At 31.6% G+C, this 17855-nt stretch overlaps 2 protein-coding genes across 2 annotated transcripts; both read left to right on the top strand.

Annotated features, from left to right (window-relative positions):
- Positions 1-1891: 1891 nt before the first annotated feature.
- Positions 1892-4879, top strand: LOC114193832 (metal tolerance protein 4-like). Its single transcript, XM_028083777.1, has 7 exons — positions 1892-2298; positions 2480-2649; positions 2806-3004; positions 3571-3749; positions 3843-3993; positions 4244-4376; positions 4590-4879. Exons 1-7 carry the CDS (start codon positions 2118-2120, stop codon positions 4597-4599), a joined length of 1023 nt encoding a protein of 340 aa, XP_027939578.1. The 5' UTR covers positions 1892-2117; the 3' UTR covers positions 4600-4879.
- Positions 4880-9671: 4792 nt separating this feature from the next.
- LOC114193951 (putative B3 domain-containing protein At5g58280) lies at positions 9672-14550 on the top strand. The gene is made up of 8 exons (XM_028083957.1): positions 9672-9806; positions 10291-10371; positions 10580-10645; positions 10729-10827; positions 12253-12314; positions 12388-12547; positions 12680-12886; positions 13881-14550. Exons 1-8 carry the CDS (start codon positions 9726-9728, stop codon positions 14400-14402), a joined length of 1278 nt encoding a protein of 425 aa, XP_027939758.1. The 5' UTR covers positions 9672-9725; the 3' UTR covers positions 14403-14550.
- The last annotated feature ends 3305 nt before the right edge of the window (positions 14551-17855 follow it).

Raw genomic sequence — 17855 nt, 5'->3', positions numbered from 1 at the left:
CTGCTTGTCTGCATGAGCCTTTTTTAACTTTATGGTAGAAAATGGTCATAAAATCAATGATTAAAATGAGTTTTCTAATTGCATGCATCATGAATAAGTGATAGCTGGTAAATCTAGCTCATTACGGGTCAATATTTAAATGAGTAAAAGATAAAATTATTATTTGATCGATATCTTATTTAAAATCGGAAAATATTTAGTAGTTTTAAGAAGAGTCAAATCCCATATAATGCAGATTAGCATTATGTTTTATAATTGGTGGCAATTATAATCTAGTATTATTTAAATTACGTGTTTTATAATTTAGTAGTTCTAACCTCGAATTTGTTCAGTGGGTCTATTTTAAACGATGCAAATCTGAATTGGACACTTGTTATCTTCATTTTGGCGGGCACTACTAGATATTATATTATCTAGAGTGGTCTGGTTATACTACTAATTGCTCGATCTTATTAGTAGAAAATTGGACACTTGTTATCTTCATTATTTTGGCGGGCACTACTAGATATTATATTATCTAGAGTGGTCTGGTTATACTACTAATTGCTCGATCTTATTAGTAGAAAATGATATTTTGTTCATTAATAGAGTTGAAAAACATCTAGAAAAGTATCTTATCAACAAACTTGTCATCAGCACTTCTGCAGGCATGAGATATTTATGACAAGGCCTCAATTTTGATGATTAGTATTGCAATATATTTCGAAACACATGCAAGACATTCAAAGTGATTATAATCTTAGGATGTAATTTTTTAAACAAAAAATCTTGTGTGACAAGCATGAGGTTAGCTAGTTTTCTATCCATTCTTAGATTTATTTTTAAAACCAAGGATTTTATTTTACAATTTGATTTTTCTGTATTAAAAAAGTATATTCTCTTTACACCAACATATGGGCATCATAATCATATTTTAACTAAAAATGAGAGAAGCAAAAACAAAAATTATATTTTAAAAACAGTTCATTGATGTTTTCGAAATTGGTGAAACTTATAACTAAAAATCACTCTAAACAAAAGCTTTAGTTGATAATATTAATACATACAATTTTTTAAAACGTGCAGTGTTATTTTAGATAAAAAAAAAAGAAAGAAAGAAGAAAAAAATGATGTATCTTGTTACATAAAATTGAAAAGGACAAGTGGTAGGAGGTTTAAGTAATTTTGCTCTTTTTCGGAAGGAAAATTATTTTTTGATAAAATTATTTTTTGACAAATTTAATAAAGTTTCTAAAAATGAAATTAAAGTAGATTAATTTATTATTTTTTAATTAAAATAAAGTAATAGAATAATATTTTTTTACCTAAATAGGAAAGTTTGTTAGAACTTTGTTAAAAAACACTTTGTTAAAGATTCTATATTTAAGTTCCTGGTTGCTATAGTTGTAAAATAAAACGCTCAACTTTAAAAAGTGCACAAGACATTAAGTTCTTCTGTCATATTGAAATTAAACTTCCTAAAATAAAGGAAAACAGATTGTTATTTTTATCCTTTAAATTATACTACCCTCCACATATATGTAGAATACAAACAGTTTAAATCTTTCAAGAAATTACTTGGATTCTGTTTTTCAAAACGAGAAAGTGCTGTAAGTTTAATGATAGAATGATAAGTTTGGTTTCAATTTCAATGATTAAGGGATGAAATTGGTGTAACTTATGATTTGAAGCGAACAATCTAGTCAACTAAAAAATGGTTTCTTTAAGCGAAGATCAATTACCCTTCATTTCGTCATCCGTTGTTTGGTTCAACTGCAACTTAAAAAAAGTTAATGTGTGCATAAGTCAAACCTTCCAAATTTTAATAGTTTGCTGCAACCACAATTGCAAGACACTTTGCAGTGACAACATGGGGCATGCAGCATTCAGCATGCTTGTTTCCGAGTCTCATTATTATTTGGTCAAATGGCAACTTTCCCCATTTGAATAAAATTCTCAACAAGCGAAAGCTTGTATGAACAGCACCAAGAAGCATGATGGGTGGTTCTATAAGGGTTGTGTGCTAATGTTAAAAAGTAACCAAAATCCAAAAGCTGTGTAAACCATTGTAAGTTGTGTATATATTATTGGACATTGGTGCATAGTTTACCACTAGCACCAGTACTATCTTTGATTGAATGGATGAGAATAACAATTCAAAGCCACTACTGGGCAACCAGAACCATGGTGGAAACTCTTTTAACTCCCTTAGAACAACTTTCTTGTCAAAGCTTCCTGATAAGGTCCGTTGTGGCCTTGACTTTGAGTCTCCCTTTGAGTTTCATCATCATTTCTCCAATACCACCCACTTAACCCAAGGTATCTCTCTGGGAATATTAGACTTGTATGGTACCATGGCTTAGTCTTTTAAGCATACATTCAAAACAACCTTTTTGTAGATTCAATGTTTTAGTTGCTTTACTTTGTCATAGAGCCATGATCTGTGTTCAAAGCATAAAGTTTTATCTTCTTTGAAGTTATATGTTTTCTATGTTTACAGGAGAGAAAGAGTATTATGAAAGGCAATTTGCTACTCTGAAGTCATTTGAAGAAGTTGACTCCATAGTAACATTGGACTGCACTGATGCAGAAGACATTGAAAAACAAGCCCAGCATGAACGAGCAATGAAGATTTCTAATTATGCAAACGCAGCTTTATTGGCATTGAAGGTGATATATTAATGTGATGTATATATATATTTGTTTATTCATACGAAGCAGTTTCTGACAATTGATTAGTATAAGTTCCTTTAATGTTTGTTGTTTTATGTATCATAGCTTTTTGTACTGTCTGCTAAATAACTATATATTCATATACACATCCAGATTTATGTGACTATAAGGAGTGGGTCAATAGCTGTTGCAGCATCAACATTGGATTCTCTGCTTGACTTCATAGCTGGTGGCATACTTTGGTTCACTCACCTTGCAATGAAGAACATAAATATGTATAAATACCCAATTGGGAAGTTGCGGGTGCAGCCAGTGGGAATAATTATCTTTGCTGCAGTCATGGCAACACTTGGTGAGCTGAATTGATTTGGCCTATTCCTTACTTCCAAACGGTTTATTTAAAAATGTTTGTCCAAAATAATTTAAGTACGAGTCTAAGTCATAATCGATAGACATGATACCATCAAACACTATATAAGAAAAAAGTCTCATAAATCTGGTATCACGAGATTTTGGGTTAAAAATGGTATTTATCTTTATGGTGGTTAGACTAAAGTTACACACATATATACATATATAAAATAAACTATTTCCTTGATGAAGCCCTCTAAAAATAAATCCCATTAATGGTATCAGAGCCCTAGGTAGGTTTGTCTTATGACTAACTTAGACGGTTGTGATAACAACAAAAACACGACAATAACATCACCACAACCATAACAAACACATTTTTTCATTGTACTGGAATCTGAGAACATGAACCTAATTTTGTAAGCTGTCCTAGCAAACATATTGATGTTTCTTCCAGAATCTTAAATGATTTGGCATAGATTATATTACAGAACATGCACTAGTCCAGGGACAGATTCATTTGGACACACGAAACACAAAGATTAAATGTAATATATTTTTCTACAGGCTTTCAGGTACTAATCACAGCAATAGAACAACTAATAGAAAACAGTTCTCCTGAGAAGATGTCTTATGATCAACTGGTATGGTTGTACTCCGTTATGATATTTGCAACACTGGTGAAGCTTGCACTCTGGCTTTATTGTAGAAGCTCAGGAAACAAAATTGTCCGTGCTTATGCAGATGTATGTGTCCTTCTCTTTTGATAATAAACTGCTCAATGAATAATGAACTAAATCAAGAGGTTTCTGTAACATCTTACAAATGCAAACTTGCAGGATCACCACTTTGATGTTGTAACAAATGTGATTGGATCAGTTGCAGCTGTTCTTGGTGATAAATTTTACTGGTGGATTGACCCGGTTGGTGCTATTTTACTTTCAATTTACACTATCACAAATTGGTCTGGCACTGTGATGGAAAATGCAGGTAAAAAACTTAGACATAGTTCTTTAAGTATTTTTGCTTTAGTGTTGTTAACCAGAACTGAGTTTTGCTTCAATAACTTGTGCTGTCTAGGATAAAAACTTTCATTAAAGAATTGAAATTTCAATTTCGTTTAGAGTTGACTACAGGAACTGCAACAAAATTGTCCTTTTTTTTTAATATATAGTAAAGTAAACATGAATGGTTATATGCAAAATTATTTAGTTGAGGTTTCATTTTGTTGAATTTGCAGTTTCACTAGTGGGACAATCTGCATCACCTGAAGTTCTGCAGAAGCTCACATATCTTGTTGTAATGCACTCTCATCAAATTAAGCGCATTGACACTGTCCGCGCCTACACATTTGGCGTTCTATTTTTGTGGAGGTATAAATGTATACATATAAGAAAAGAAAAATAATGTGAATACAGACATTACATGAAAAGAAAAATCATGAGAGCTATGGTTCTCATTTCTTCTAGTTTCTTCTAATCTTATATATTTGAACTTGCTGATCGCTGCTCTACGTTAGATATGTATGAAACTTCATATGTTCTGACAAAGAAAAGATGTTGTAATTTTGGTTCAATTGGTTTCAGGTTGACATAGAACTGCCGGAGGATTTACCCTTAAAAAAAGCACATGCCATTGGAGAGAGCCTTCAGATAAAGCTAGAGAAACTTCCAGAAGTTGAGAGAGCATTTGTTCATCTAGACTTCGAATGTGATCACAAACCAGAACACTCGGTTCTTAGCAAACTTCCAGATACTCAGCCTTAAGTACGTTTGAAGGCCATGTAGAATAAGTGTAAAGTTCTCAAGTTTAACCTTCATTTGTGGTATGAATACAAGGAATAAAAGATCAATATACAATTGTATGTTTCTATGAAGATCTCCAATTGCATGAGCTAAAACAAGGCGTTATATTGTTGACACGTCCATTATCTACATCTATATAAAATCAATAAAAAGGAAGACATTAGTCTTTCAAAAGTCTAATGGTGTATTTGGATGAGACAATTTAAAAGAGTAATTCATTTATTTAAAAAAATTGAAATTCTTTGAAAGAAAATGACATGTTTGGATGCGGAGATTAAAAATAAGGAATTTTAAAAGGTATTTTAAATAACAAAAATAGTAGAATTTGAAATTTTCTAAAAAAAAGAAAGAAAGTGAAAATTTTCAAGTTGTGAAATTGTTCATTGGTCAGGACAAGAAAAGTTCACAAGTTCAAAATGGGGGAGATTGTTGAATGGGGGAACTTACTCACTCTACTAAAGTCTTGACCTTGACGATGTCCAAAGTCATGTAACCTGATCAAGCTTTGTCACTAGAAATAGGTGTAATCATTCATATGAATAGGTAGTAAATGCTTAGGATCTGTGTAAGACAAACTTAGAACTTCTTAGATCAACTAATCTAATCTTGATTTGTATAAACATAAGCTTTACAAAACTAATTAATGGATTAGCTACTTATTTAACCGATTATGAGATGCATTGTAGTTACTACATTCAAAGTCTAACCTTAATAATCGATTAGGTAAATTTTCTGATCTATTAATCTCAGCAGCAGAGAATACCTTTTTAAACAAATCTCAACTCATTTTCTAAAATATGAAACACAGAATCAAAACCCTGATTTTAAGAGATTGAGAAAAGAGGATTTTCGAGAATCTTGAGAGATTACTTTGTTGGGTGTTCAAAGAGACTAAGGATGAAGTTAATATTGGGAGATCAAGCTTGGCATTTAGGACCAAAATTAATTTCTTCACAACAATAGGTGCACTTGTTCTTTTTATTTCTGAATTACATTCCCTTACATCGTTGTTCACTGTGTAGGTAAATGTTTAGTTGCAATTGTGTGATTGTATCTAGGGAGAGTTCTTGATTAGTGAATCAAGTTCTTGGGTCATTAGAGTCTAGAATTTTTAGATGATCTTGTAATTCTTGGAACTCTACTGATAGAGTGAAAATCTTTGAAGATTGGATTGTTTAGAAGAAAACTGGATGTAGATTCATCTTAAATCGAAACGGTATAAAAATTGTTGTCTTCTTTCTATTTTCACATTTTCGATTATTTTTAGTTGTTTGAAATAATCCACTAACATTGCATTGGTAAGTTGATTAGAGCATTCGAGTAAAGGTTGAAAAATATTTCAAGAATCATCTAAAACTTTTAAAATCTTGAAATACAAATTCACCCCTCTTAATTGATATGTATTATATTTATATGAATTAACATTATTAATGTGATCCACTTTATATACTATAATAAATACAACAAGACAGGAATGAAGAGCCCAGAGAGAGAGATGGCCTAACAAATGGCATCAATGTAGGAAAGCCTCCCCTATCTTTTTAGCATAATATTTTTTAGAGGGAAGTCTTTATAATCCCACCCTATTTATTTTCATGCATGTTTAATGTGGTATATTATGTAAATGATACAAACTAGTTCATCCGTTTTTTCCTCTCTAAATAACTTCATATAATTACTCGGATGATACTCACTTTGGTACAGGTGTGTCAATATGGTATCCGCTTTTAAAAAAGTGTCAATTGCATTCTAATTTTTGAAAAATATGCTTCAATTAGGTCCTTTCCAGACGGAGTTGACTAACGTCGTTAATCAACGTGCCACGTGTCGTGGTTTTTTTATTTTTATTTTTTTAATTTTTATTTTTAAATTTTGTTTAAATTTTTTTAAAATTTTTGAAAAAAAAAAGTCACGTGTTAGGTCCCTGTGTGTATGCCACGTGTCAGTGTCAGTGTCACTATCAGATGTCATAGATGTCATTGTGTTGATTTCAATTTAGTCCCTATATATGTTTTTTTGTTTCAATTTAGTACCTACTTATGTGTATCTGATTCAATTTTTTTCCAATTATTTTAATAAGTAAAATATTTTTGTAATCCATTTTTTATAAAATTAAAACTAATTAAGTGTAAATATTTTTACAAAATTAAGTACTAATATTTATATTGTTTCTCTCAATTTCAAACCAAATTTATTATTTGTATAAATGTTTTACTAATATTTTTTATTAAAAATGACTTTTTAACATATTACTTTATTAATTACTTTTTTATTAAGTACTCATGTTTTGTTAATTATTTTTTTTCCAAAATAGAACAATATTGTCTCTTACTAATTTTAAACCAAAATTTCTATTTGTTTGAATGTTATACTAATTCTTTTATTAAAAATGACTTAATAAAATGACTTTTACCACTAAATTTTAATATAAATATCAAATACTTAATTTTTGTAAAAATTTTATACTTAATTACTTTTAATTTTATAAAAAATGAATTTTAATTATTAAAAAAAAATTAGGTCAAGATTGAATTAGATACACATAAGTAAGTACTAGATTGAAACAAAAAGACACTTATGAGACTAAATCGAAATCAACACAATGACGTCTGAGTGACACTGACATATGACATTGCAATGTCACGTGGCACTGACAATTCTAAAATGCGTACGAAACATCAAATAAACCTAACAAAATTTGATTAAAAGAATTAAATCCACGTATTTCGAGAGATGAATGACTAAATTAGTCTAAAGTTTTAAAATAGACTAATTCAAAAATTCACTCAAAGTTAAGGAAAAAAAAACATATTTAATCCTTTAAAAAATTGTCATATTTGTAAAATGACGTTTTTAATAATCACTTTTTGATCTGTCATATTTTTTACATCTGAAATATGACGTTTGTATCATTGTTTATAAATGTCATTATTTTGTCTTAACTTTCACTCTCACTTTTCATTTACCCTCTTAAATTAAATATGATAAAAGAATTCTTATTTATTTAAAAGGCATATGCCCTTCTTCGTATTATTGTTGCATCCAAAATTTGAAATCCTGCCATAATATCAAAATGTGCTCGTGCCAATCTGAAATCTTACACCCTAAAATTTGAAGTCCAAATCTAAAATTTCACGCCAGTCTGTTTTAAACCCATGCATCCTCGTAAAGACAAAAGAAACTTAGACGTAGAAGTATGTTTATGCAGACAGAAAATGAGAAGGTTTACAGAATTCAGAAGAAAGGAAGAAAGAAAACTGAAACTGAATTTTATTACTATAGAAAGCTGGTTTATAGAATAACATCGAAAGAAATTATATAACAGAAAAAGAAACTAACTATTGAGTTTGTTATAAACAGAATAACATTTAATCATGAATTTTCTGGTGCGGGACCCACAACTTCTTTGAATACATAGAGTTTTTGTAAGATTTTTGTGTGTGTTTTAATTATAGTTTCACATATGCAATTCGTAAATATTTTAAATTATATAATTTAGAATACAAGTTTAAACTCCGAATTTTACAATTCATAATGCAAATTTGAAAGAAAATCTGAAACATATTACATTATGAATTGTATTATTCGTAATACAAATTTACATTTTGAATTGTATAATTTATAATACCAATTTGGAAAAAAATATGGAAAGCAAATTACATTTTAAATTGTATAATTTGTAATAAAAATTTATATTTTAGATTATACAATTCAAAATACAAATTTAAAAAACAATCCAAAATATAAACTATATTTCAAATTGTATAATCTGTAATGAAAATTTACATTCTAGATTATATGATCCATATTGTAAATTTACATTTTATATTGTGTAATCTGTAATAAAATTTTAGATGACAATCTAGAACACAAAACGCATTTTAAATTGGACAATTCATAGTCCAAATTTACATTTCAAATAGTATAATCCGTATTGTAAATTTATATTTTGAAGTTTACAATTCGCAATGCAAATTTAAAAGATAACCTTAATTCTAATTATTCTAAGGATTAACCAAGTCATTTCACTATAAGACTTTGGATTTTGCAAGAAGAAAATACGAGTTGCAGAAATATATGTTACAAATCTGATCCAGAAAAATCCTACACCTCATCAATACAAGTGAAATATTTAAATACTCTTCATCATTATCGCCACTGCTGTCATCACCGCCTCTGTATTTGCCACTCCGCAACTGAGGAAGGAAAAAAAGAAGAAAGAAAATAAATAAATCCATTCTGATTTTTTTGTTTCGAAAAGCCGTTCTCAAAACCAATTTCATGCATGCTTTGAAAATTTCATTTCAAAAAGTATGTTATTAGATGCGTTCCGAAAATATATCAGAAAAAAATGTTTCAAAAAGTATTTCTCGCATTTCAAAAATTTTATTCCAAAAATCTCTTTAGAAAATTTTATTCTGAAACTTCTGTAATGAAAAATTTCATTTTGAAAAATATTATTTTAGAAATTTCAGAAATCCTATCTCGAAAATCCTGTTCAAGAATTTAATATTTACTTGTAAGAATAATATACATTTTTGAGAATTGATGAGGTGCAAGAAGAAATGATAGGTGTAGGAATCAAATTGCCGGAAAAAAAAGTTTTAAATGTACAAGCAAATGACAAACATGTCCCCACACACAGTTGTGCAGAAAGAATAAATTCTTATTTTTATCTTTTCTCTTTATTTACCAATAACTATTTTATTATTTTCTTTCTTTTTATTTTATTTTTAATAAATATAACTTTATTTTATATATATTACCTTAATAATATTATAATATTATTATGTATGAATATAATATTAACGGCAATAGTTATTATTATTATTATTTTTATTAGGGTTAAAGTCGACAGCCGCAGCACGGGAAAATTTGAAAATTCAATTGCCACTTCCTGCTTCCCTCCCAAAGCGCATGTTCCACTTCTCTTCCTTCCTTCCATCTCAAAGCAAGTTCTGTTCACTCCATTGGTTGTTCCATTTCTCTTCCGTTCCGGTAATGACAATTTTTCCTCTATTTTTCTTTTTTTCAAGTTCTTTTTGCAGCCTTTCTTCTAATCTGTTAGCGTGGGTTCTATGTCTTGTGTGCAAGCTGCACTCTAATACATTTCACACCCTCTCAAAATATAAAAATCTGATCTGTTCTAATCTGTGCTGGACCCATTTAAGTGATTTTACCGTTACAGAAGTGATTTTAGATTTTTTTCATTACCAAGAGAAAGAACTGAAAAAACTTAAAAAGCTCTCAACTGTTGTCTTTTTATAACATGTCACTGAATTTTTGTTGAGTTTGAATTCAGTAAAATTTTTTATTACTCATCGGAGAAGAAGACAGTACACAAAAACTCTTAGCAGAAGACAATAAAAAAACTCTTAACAAAGAAATCAGGCTCATTTTTGTTTCTAATGGATAATAGTTGGTGAGTTATTTTGGTGACAAAACATTTAATGTAAGTAGTTGCATTGTTCTTGTGCATCAGCAGATGGCAACGCGCCGCACAACCAACACTTACGAAGAGGCTAGAAAACTGAGACTTGAAGAAAATAAAAAGAGATTTGAGGTAATCACCATTTTGTTGCATTACTGGACATTTTTCTTTTCTCATTTTTTTATGATATCTTACACTTTGTCAGCAGCATAGGTATGTTTGTGCAAAAATAGATTTCATTTTGTTTGAGTTGAAATGTGCATAACTTTGTTTTCTATTTATTTTCTGTTTTGAATTTTGGTGACCGATAATTTTGTTGGTTTTACTTTTTTCTCTCAAGGACTTGGGAATTTTAAGGATTTCAAAAAATTTGACCGAGATCACAAGGTCTGGAAAGAAGACACAGGTAAAGTTGTATTTTATTTGTTTACCCTCAGCAAAGAACCTGGATTTCATTGGATTCGTTTTTTTCCATTTGTGCCTGTGCAGCATCATGTTTCTAAACCGAAATCAAAGAAGACAAATCCTGAAGTGGAACTTAGACGATCTTCACGTGTTCGGAACCCAGTTCCTTCGTACACGGAAGATGTAAGTGATATTGTCTTTCAAACTACTATAATGCAGGATCAAACAACAAACATGGGAGCCAAGAAAGAATAAAAGATTCAAATTAGGTTGGAGAATGAATTATTTTAAACTAGTACCACTGATTATACTATCTGTTGACAAAATGCACGCACACACACCAATAGTTGAGTGTTGATGTTTTTAATACATACAGCACGTCACAAAGAAAAAATGATGGAAGACGCCTGATTGTGTGGTTTAACAGCATCTGCCTACGTTGATGGAAATATGCCAACATTTATTACATTGGATGAGTGAAATGCTTCTACTCTTAACAAGCTTTCTTTATTGGTGGTGGCATGATTTTTTTTTTTCCAGAAATATAGATTACTCTTCACTTTTCCAAGACCTTTGTGCATGTTTGGCTTCAGGTGGAGACATTCATAATCAATTTCTAAAATCAATTTAGGTTGATAAACTGTTTGGAAACACTCAATTAATTTCTAAAATCAATTCAAGATAACAAATTCACACCGACAGAAGTAACTCCTCCTGACTTCTCCATTATCCAAAATTGATTTGCTCACATCAAGTACCGTCAATTCTCTCTACGTGTATCCAAATACACCCTTTATCCAAAGGAAAATTATAATATGATTTCCATTTTTTGACTTTCATCCTTTACTTCCTAATGTGACTTAGTGTGAGTTATTATTCTTTTAAAAAAAAAATAAGAATATATTAATCAATGACTCTTATTAAACCATGTCAAGAAGTAAAGATGAAAATTAATAAATGAGAGTCATGATATTATTGTCCTTATCCAAATATATGTAACATCAAGTAATTAAGCTTTTGCTAGTCTCTTCTTCATTACAACTTCCTGATGTATATACAATATACAAAGACTTTTTCTCGCGCTGTGTTTCAGACTACATGTTCCAAGTTGGAAATGCTTAATATCCATTCGTAGCTTAAGGAACTTTAATAGTAATGATTCTGTCAGTGTAGTTGTTTTATCTATTACATTTTCTGTTGGCTTTCTTTTAGTTACACGTATATTCTTCTTTCATCATGTATATATACCTCTTCGTTCATAATAAATACACTGATCATTTCTAGCTTTTCCGATTGCTCTACTTTTCTACTTTACTTAAATTTGGATCCTCATTTTTTCAAAGGTGAATGCAGATTTTGTCTAGAGTCATGCATGAGAGAATCATCCATTCAGAAGTACCCAACAATTCCCCTAATTCTTTTATTAGTTAATCCCATCTCGTTCAATTTATCTATTTCTTAATGATTAGGTATGGTAATGAAAGAGCATCCATATTTGTCTTTGGTGTTATATGTGGTTTAAAAAAATTGATTTTTGTCACTCTATTTCCGAGGTGTTGGTCTAGCATGAATGTGTAGTTGACATTGTGTATGTTCTTTGTATCACAGGTGAACGTACATCTTCCAGCTTCGCGGAAGAGGTCAAGATCAAATTCTTCAACATGGGGAAGGTGGTTTACTTACCTAATGATTTTTTCTACATTGCTCATCAAATATTAATAACTCAAGTTATGGGATTATCAGTTACAATGTGAGACCTTTAGATGAAATCAAAGAAGCTTCAGAAGAGGAAAGACGTTGTGCTCTGGAGGCTGCAGAAGAACTCCAAACCGATTTGAACTCTTCAAATCCTTGTTTTATCAAGTCAATGGTTCGGTCTCATGTTTATAGCTGCTTTTGGTTGGTAGGTTGTAGTTCAAAAAATCTTTCTTTATGTCGTGCACATAATCTGCTGCTGGTTCTTTTTGATCATATTGCTAATAAAGGTAACACAAGTTAATTTTCGTGCTATATTATTTTATCTTTATTCTGCTAGGGCCTTCCTTCCAAGTTTTGTGAGGAACATCTTCCAAAAACTGTACATAACATGGTTTTAGAAGATGAAAAGGGCTCAGAATACCAGGCTGTTTACATAGGCAACAGAGCTGGATTAAGCGGTGGCTGGAGAGCATTTGCGTTGGATCATAAACTGGATGATGGAGATGCCCTTGTTTTTGAATTGGTTGAAGCTTCGAGATTTAAGGTAATTTATTTTAGCACTCTTGTATCAATATTTTAAAGCCCCAAAAGTGTTATGCCTCTCCTATCATCATGACTTCAAGAATATCTGAGGGTTTTTTGGGGTAAGCATGAAAGAAAACTGGTATTTTAATAGAAAGGTTAAAGGATATCTCCCCTGAAGATAGTGTTGGGTCTTTCGAGTGAAGATTTTCAGAGAGATACAACACCAATGATCATGAGTTCAACTCACATGGAAGGGATTGACACCACTTTCAACTCAAAACCTTAAGACAATTGATTTATGGACATTGATCTTTATATAGTGCTCAACTTTCTTATGTTTACTCAATGTGAGATTTAGATTCTTAATGATTTCCTCCTCAAGTGTGAGTCCCTTTACATTGATATTTCCATCTCGAACTAACTATCGAGTACCTTTTTTCTGTATCGACCATTTTTCTTAAACATTAAACATTCCGAGCTATTGATTATTTAGAGATTTTCTATCTAATGATAAACCTTAAACATTAATAATTGCTTTTCTTAACCCTTCATGATATATTATTTCACTTACCAACTACAAGTGATTAGTGTATGGAACTCATCATATCACTTTCTAGTTCCAATATGTAGAACTTTGAATTTAAATCAGCGACACAAAGACTTGGTTTATGCTGTTCCATCAATCATTTTTATTGATTGAGAAGTGAGTGTATATGCTTCCAAAAATCTCTAATTCCGCTCTAAACTTCTGGAGGAGTATTGTGGTCTTTTACATTCACTTTTGGATACCCGTTAGTCTAGTCAAACTCATGCAAATAGTCAGTCCCAAGATTCAAAGCTCCTGATAGCTTTATTAACGAGCCTATCCACATCAAACTTAGTGAATAACTTGTCTCAGCTTTGTTATGAGATGTCTGAAATCAGCTATTGGATTTTAGTTTATAGATATGCTTAGTATATGACGTGAACTGAAATGTGTCACAAGAAATAATGAGCCTAACATGTTGCTGCAGATTTATATTGTTAGAGCATTTCCAGATCTAGTTGAAGAGAAGGGAAATGATGTTTTAGTTGAAGAAGGAAATACGCATGCAACCAAAGTACCAAAAGCTAAATGTAACCTTAAGTCAGATAAGACTAAAAAGCCAAGACAAGCAGCAGCATATGAAACTAATGAATCAGAGAGTTCTCAAGAGCATATTGACAAAGAAGTCAACCCACAAGGTGTAAATCCAACCAAGCAAACTAAAATCTCGAAGAGAAAAACACAAAAGAAATCTATGCCTCTAGCTACTGCAGATTTGAAAGGGGAAGTGCAAATGAAAACTGAGAAACCAAGAGTGTCTCTAGAGCTGTCAAACAAGACAATGAAGTCAAGGGGTATCAATGAAATTGACGATTCAGGCGAGTTAGAAAAGAAAAGTTTTGTTCATGATGCTGATGACAAGTTAGAAAAGGTTGAAGAAGCAAGCAAATGTGTGACACGGAATGCTAGAAAAAAGCCAGCACCAAAGTATTTCAGAAAGAAAGCATGATGTTGGAGCTAATGACTTATAAAAAATTGATATAAAAAGCGGATATGCATGGAGTGTATCATTAACACTTCTATTGTATGTTTGTATTTTTCTCCTGTTAGATTGCAATCTTGACCCTTCCATTTATGAATACTGCAAGATGATGGAACCTGTTGTACTGCTTTTTGCACACAACGCTAGATCAGGATTTATTAAAATGTTGCTCCAAATATTTATGAATGAAGCAAATAGTTCATGCTTAACCCTGAATCCTAACAAGACATTAACGTTAGATCAGGATTTATTAAAATGTTGCTCCAAATATTTATGAATGAAGCAAATAATTCATGCTTACCCCTGAATCCTAACAAGACATTAACGTAAAAGTTGCTAGTTCCCATTAGTCACACAACTATGATACAGAAACTACAAATGTGCTACAACGGAAGCATGCAATCGGGACCAAACTCAACCTTCCTCGAGAGCTTTCAAGAGCAAAGTACATGTGCAAAACAGGACCTGTCGTCTGCATCAAGATTCAAGAAGCTCTTAGGAGTTACTATATTTGGAAGATAATTATGAGGGGTTACTTCCTGCACTCTATCAAATATGTGAAATTTCAAAAGTAATCTATAGGTTATTTAATTTAATCTTAACTCTTTTATCCCACTTCATTGTGCGTGTTCTAATGGAGAGATGGTGAGGTAAAGCCTTGAAATCATTCTCCGGAAAGAGGATGCAGGATACGTTACCGGAACCTACTTTCCAAAAATCAAATTTTTTCTTCCAGATTTCACTTTTCGGAGCCATCTTTCCCGGATATACAAATCAATGGTTTACAGATTTTTTTTAGAAGTACATATCACACATCCGAAAACAAAAATCCGGATCCCAAATCCTCCACCACCCACTCCTACGCTGGATCAAACTCTCCAGAAGTCCCTATTCTGCATTCCGATTTCCGGTGACTACCTTCACCATTTCACCCACCTGCACACAGAAATTACAACCATCTTTCTTGCCAAACTTACCTAATTCTCACAAAACACCACTATCTTTGTATTGATTTTTGTATACAGATCAATGATATTTTTGCTACACATTCATGTTAATGAATTGAGAGGGGGTGACAATACGAATAATTTGAAAACCCAAAGAATTAAAACACGAACCATTCCAATTGGAGAGTCTAAAATCGAACAAAGGTTATTTCAGACCAATGTGCTAGATAAATACTTTTATTTGATAGAAAAGTTTGAGTATTGGACTGATTCCGAAGATTCTCCACAAATAATCAATATTTAGTAGTAAAATATTTGTTGAAGCTTCTCTGCGAAAATAAGTATAAATTGGCAACAAGACTTTTAAATCTTTGTTGACGGAAAAATTTATTTTATTAATATTATTATGTTATACTTTATGTTTATGATTAAAAAAGGCCATTGGTAATTTCAGGATGATACGTAGGCAGCACCTTGATAATTTCTTTGTGCACCTCAGACACTTTAAAATTATAATTTTAATGTCTTCTGTCTTTTACTTTTAATACATTCATTACCAGAATACAATATAAAAGATTGTGAACAAACAATTCAAAATACAAATTTTATATTTTGACTTATACATTTTAAAATATAAAATATAAAATAAAAGATAAAAAATATATTTTATATTATACATTTTAAAATATAATTATATTTTAAATTGTACCGGAATACACAGAATATAAAATCTATATTTTAGACTGTGATTTCCAAATACAAGAATGTATATTACACGATTTTTGGAATATACATTTTTTTTCATTGAAGGTGAAGAATGAGTCGAGAGAGAAACGCTGGTGGAGGTGGAGGAAGAGGTGCGGGTGGTGAAGATATAGGAAGAAGGAGGGGACTTTGGTGGAGGTAAAGGAAGAGAAAGGAGGCACCAATAGAGATGGAAGAAGAAGGACTTCAATGAAGGTGAAGGAAGGAGCGCCAATGGAAGTGGAGGAAGAAGAAAGGCTTCAGTGAAGGTGAAGAGGGGTGTCGGAAGAGGTGGAGATAGAAGAAAAGTTGACTTTGAAGAGTGGAGGAACAAGGAGGGCCTTTGGTAGAGGCGGAGGAAGGCGTGTCGGTGCTGGTAGAGGAAGAAAAAATGGGAAGAGGGGTGTCTGCTGGTGGTGGAGGAAGAAGATGAAGAAGAAAACGGTAAATGGGTCATTTCACAGCTCTATGGAGAAGCAAGTTGACATCTTTCGTGTGTAAGAATTGTGATAAAAGTTCAAATGATGTTATGGCGCTCGTGGTAAGTTCTACATATTTTAACCTTATTTTAACAGTCATCGTACTATCTCCTTTTACAATAGTGATTTACATAGACTGAAATATTTTCTAAATAGTACTGTTGCTAAATCAAATCTATTCCAATTACATCAGTTGGGCTATAATTGCCGACACTTTTGTCAACACCATGTCTACTCTGATCTGCATTGTCCATCCATTTATTCTTTCTGAATAAAAGCGGCTTTCATCATGTGCTCCTAGTTAATCTGCACAGTTATTGTAGCATTATATATTTACATATCTGATATAAGAAAATAAATATTTAAATGTACAAACAGATGACAAACATTTCCACATCAGTTATTCCTAAAAAAAAACACCTCTAACATGCAATTGCAAGAGTTGCAACAAGAAAAATGAAAATAGCTGGAGGAAATTAGAGCAAGAGTAGCTCCAAATCATGTGTCATGAATATAAAACTTCATAACAAAATAGAATTTCACTCAAGATGGTAATTGAAGGCACAGTAATTGTGGCTAAAAGTAAGACGTGAGATTAGCAGAATGTTACCCATAATTGGAGAGTATTCTGGAGATCTGTTCAACCTCATCTTTGAACTGAAATCCATGGTGAATCTCTTTGAAGTTTGGCAAACTTTTGAGTGTTATATTTCCCAGGTTCTGTAGCAGAACTTGTTCGCTATCTTTGTCCCTCCCCACTTTACCATCAATATAAGCTTCACATTCAAAAGAAAAAATCTTCTCTATTCGAGAACATTCGTATTTTCAAAATTTCTAGTGGGAAAATGGCCAGCCTCAAAATTTGAAAAAGGAATTTCAACAAGTTGCACTTTTGAACTTTGATATGCTCCAGTTTAGGAAAGCACACTTGTTAGGAACAAGTAAATAGACTTTTGAGTTCTTGAGCATCCCCTGAATCAAATATTTGCTCCAATTCCTCACAATTGAGTATTTCTAGTTGTCTCAGCACTGGTAAGCTTCTAATAAAGGTAGGGGAGAAGATGGATTTCAATTTTGGACATCTATCCACATGGAAAACTTGAAGCAGTTGGAGGCTCAGAAAATTTGTGGGGCTTTTCCATATGAATTCGAGTTGTGGTAGATCCAGCAATGCTAGAGTAGATAACTTAGGGTAGTTCTCTATTGGTCCCAGGTTCTCCAATTTGGAATTGAAAAATGCATTTTACTCC

Source organism: Vigna unguiculata, chromosome 8, assembly GCF_004118075.2.
Source record: "Vigna unguiculata cultivar IT97K-499-35 chromosome 8, ASM411807v1, whole genome shotgun sequence".
In the NCBI taxonomy this organism is placed as follows: Eukaryota; Viridiplantae; Streptophyta; class Magnoliopsida; order Fabales; family Fabaceae; genus Vigna; species Vigna unguiculata.
This window is presented reverse-complemented; position numbering and strand designations above follow the sequence as displayed.